This window comes from Arachis duranensis, chromosome 7 (genome assembly GCF_000817695.3).
Source record: "Arachis duranensis cultivar V14167 chromosome 7, aradu.V14167.gnm2.J7QH, whole genome shotgun sequence".
NCBI lineage: Eukaryota > Viridiplantae > Streptophyta > Magnoliopsida > Fabales > Fabaceae > Arachis > Arachis duranensis.
The window spans coordinates 39,717,378-39,721,318 of NC_029778.3; the positions used below are offsets into that span (position 1 = coordinate 39,717,378).

A 3,941-nucleotide genomic window follows, 5' to 3' on the forward strand; every position below is an offset into this window, starting at 1 on the left:
ATGCTCAATGACGCGTTTGGAGTTGCTGGACCTGACTTGAATGAAGATGGAGATGGAGATGGAGATGAAGACAACATAGAAGATGGAGATGGAGACAATGCAGAAAATGAAGAGCACAATGGAGAAAATGTAGAATTTTACAAGTTGTTAGAAGATGGCAATGAACAATTGTATGAAGGGTGCACAAAGTATTCAAAATTGTCTTTTTTAATTAGTCTGTATCACATAAAGTGCTTATATAGAATAAGCGACAAAGCCATGACCAAAATTCTTAAGTTATTAAAAGATGCCTTTGGAAATGCAAAGATTTCAAATACATTCTATGAGGCCAAGAAAACCATAAATAAACTAGGGCTTAATTATACCAAGATACCTGCTTACCCTAATGACTGCATGTTATATTGGGGGGAGGATGAAGATTTGCAAGAATGCAAAAGATGCAAGACATCTAAATGGAGCGATGCTAAAAAGAAGAAACCAGCAAAGATCTTGCAATACTTTCCACTAAAACCGAGACTTCAACGATTATTCATGTGTTCTAAGACTGCTCAATCAATGCAATGGCATGCTTTGGCAGAAAAGAAAGATTCGAAGATGAGGCATCCGCGGGATTCTGAAGCTTGGAAGACATTTGATTTACTTCATGATAGGTTTGCCGAAGATCTCGAAATGTATGTCTTGGTCTTGCAGCTGATGGATTCAACCCCCTTTGGAGCTATGCGTACAAACTATAGCGTTTGGCCAGTGGTGCTTATTCCATACAATCGGCCTCCATGGGAGTGCATGAAGCCAACATCACTTATCTTGTCAATGATTATTCTTGGAGAGAAAATGCCGGGGAACAACATAGACGTATACTTACAACCTCTTATTAAAGAGTTAAAAGAGTTGTGGTATGATGGTGTTCAAACATTAAATAGGTTCAGGAATGAAATGTTTACATTGCGAGCAGCATTAATGTGGACAATTAGTGATTTTCCAGGCCTTGGTAACTTATCTGGGTGGAATGTACACAGTAAATATGGTTGTCCTACATGTAACTTCAGCACTAATTCATATAGATTAAAGCATGGTGGAAAATTGTGTTTTTTGGGGCGTCGCCGTTTCTTAGAAAGGGGTCATAAGTTTAGGCTAAGTCGTGCAAAATTTAATGGAAAAGTTGAGTTGAGGGATCCCCCAGCAGTACTAACAGGATCAGAAATATTAGAACAACTTGAAGGAATCAATGTTTCATTTGGGAAAGAACTACAGGAAAGTAAAGGTAAGAGGATTCGACGAAAAGTTGTTGAAGAAGATGATGAATCGGGGATGTGGAGGAAGAAAAGCATATTTTTTGATCTTCCTTATTGGGAGTCTAACTTATTGCGCCATAATCTAGATGTTATGCACATTGAAAAGAATGTTTGCGACAATGTATTATACACTTTGCTCAATGAGGCTGGAAGGTCAAAGGATAATCTCAAAGCTCGTAAGGATCTTAAAGAAATGGGTATAAGGAAAGATTTATGGCCAGATGAAAATGGGAGATATCATCCATCTTTGTTCACAATGTCAAATTCCATGAAAGATATATTCTTGTGTACTATAAAGAATATTAGAGTATCAGATGGTCTCTCAAGTAATATTTCACGGTGTGTTGACCTGAAGCAAAGAAAGCTTTCTGGATTGAAGAGCCATGATTGCCACGTTCTTATGCAGCAACTATTACCCATTGCCATACGTAATGTGCTGCCAGATAAAGTTACTGCAGTGCTAATAAAGTTGTCTTCATTCTTTCAACAGTTGTGCTCTAAAAGCTTAAGTCTTACAGAACTTGAGAGGCTCTAACCTCGAATTATCCTTACCCTTTGTCATTTAGAAATGTTGTTCCCTCCTTCTTTCTTTACAATCATGGTTCATTTAACTTGTCATCTAGTTGATGAAGCAAAATTCGGAGGACCAGTACACTATAGGTGGATGTATCCTATTGAGAGGTAAAAAATTCCTCCCGGGACAAGTCGGCAGCAGCTCCAAATTCCTCCCGGGACAAGTTGGCAACAGCTTCAAATTCCTCCCGGGATAAGTCAGCAGCTTCAAATTCCTCCCGAGACAAGTCAGCAGCTTCAAATTCCTCCCGAGATAAGTCGACAGCAGTTGCAAGCTCCTCCCGAGACAAGTCGGCAGCCTCAAATTCTTCTGAGCCATCATCAGTTGCTCCAACTATATCTGAGCATCCGTCCGAACCTAAACGTAAACGTGGGTGTGAATCTAAGCATTACTGGACTGTTGATGCCATATGTATGTAATATTCTCAAATGTAATATTCTCCAGCCACCTATCACACCATTTCTTTCACTCCTCTTCCTTTCCAAATTTCACTATCTTCCAATTTACATGTCCTTGTTCAGATTTTCCTCCAAAATATTTATGAGCCATGAAATGTTCATTTTAGTTTTATTTTTCGTTAATTTGGAGCAAGATTAGCCCAGTTTTTTTCGAGAATTAATCTACTTATTTGGTTCAAATTAAGAAAGACTTTAAAATCTAGACAAATAAACCCACCTAAAAGACTCATTTCCACTTTGATTTCTAGAAATATTAAGCTGATTGTTGAAGTTTAGCTTCTTCCTCATTTAATTTCTATAGAGGCAATGCTTGGTCATTAAACATTATCACAACAAAGAGCAAAATATTCAGAATAACAAAAAAGCTTTGAAGTTATTGATCTTCACGCATATTTTACATATGCATGATTTCTCTAAAGTTGATAATTCCATATTAAAGAAAATTAGATACCAGATCTGAATGAAAACTTTTGGCATAGCATGATTTTATTGAGATACATATTCTGACTCTAATGTATCCTTTACTGAAATTATGTTACGAGAATATATAGTACATTTTTTTCTTGTTTTAATAATGATATTTATCTTGCAGTGGATATTACTAATATTAGCCTATTTTCACCTTGATTCGGAATTCTGATGTATAATATATAGTATTATATATGTTGTTGTTACATTATACCCTGTACAAGAATCAATCTTTTATAATATATATCTATCATCATATGTTTTATTCTTTAGTTGCTCAATTACTCATTTATTTATATTTATTTATCTATTTTAGATGAATATGAAAATAGTACACGCCTTCATTTATTAGTGAAGGATGTGCATAATTTGCCAGAAGGTTTGCGCATAGTTGTCAATTTTGATAGACAACATGCAGTAATAGGAGAAGCAGCCGGACTCCTTGCAAGAATTTGTGGGCAATTGGCCACTGATTGTGTAGCATTTCCAATCAGTTTTGATAAGTGGTCAGACATTCCAGAGAGCTCTTTTGAAAATCAATGGAATATTTTTTTCCAAGTAAGAAGATTACTTAAACTCTAAAGCTTATTTCTTTGTCATTATTTAGTTATATTTGTTAGTTAATATATATTCTTTGTTCCATATTAAAGGCTCGATTTTGCTTCAAAGTATGTGATAGCTTGGCCAAACGATTTCTGCTCCAATCGCTTGGCAAAAAATGGAGGGAACATAGGATAAAGCTTTGGAACGAGTTTTATGATCCGAGGTTGAGTAAAACCGAGATCATAAATAATACACCAGAAGATATTGCTCTTGATCAATGGGCTTTATTCATAGAATATCGTTTGAAGTCTGAAACTCAGGTAAGTACTTACAATCCTAGTTAAATGTTGTCCCACTAAAAAGCCTTATATATTTTGCTGCTGTAAATAGGATATTGAATTCATATGGAATGTTGTGAATGCATGTTTAACTCTATTTAATTGTGTCCAAATTTATTTTTCAGAATCTTTGTAAGAGGAATCAAGAAATTCGGCAAAAACAAATAATTCCTCATACTTCAGGTGCTAAATCAATTGCAAGAAGAAGGGCTAAATTGGTAATCATTTCTATGTGTGGATTTCATACATTTAATTTTATTTTGGCATT

The 3,941-nt window shown here is 35.4% G+C and overlaps 1 protein-coding gene across 1 annotated transcript; it reads left to right on the top strand.

Moving 5' to 3' along the window:
• LOC127740538 (uncharacterized) lies at positions 1 to 1,827 on the top strand. Its single transcript, XM_052251571.1, has one exon. It carries the CDS (start codon positions 1 to 3, stop codon positions 1,825 to 1,827), a length of 1,827 nt encoding a protein of 608 aa, XP_052107531.1.
• Positions 1,828 to 3,941: the final 2,114 nt, after the last annotated feature.

What these genes read in the sequence shown, in the direction of transcription:
- LOC127740538 (XM_052251571.1), top strand. Translation starts at nt 1, where the DNA reads ATGCTCAATGACGCGTTTGGAGTTGCTGGACCTGACTTGAATGAAGAT.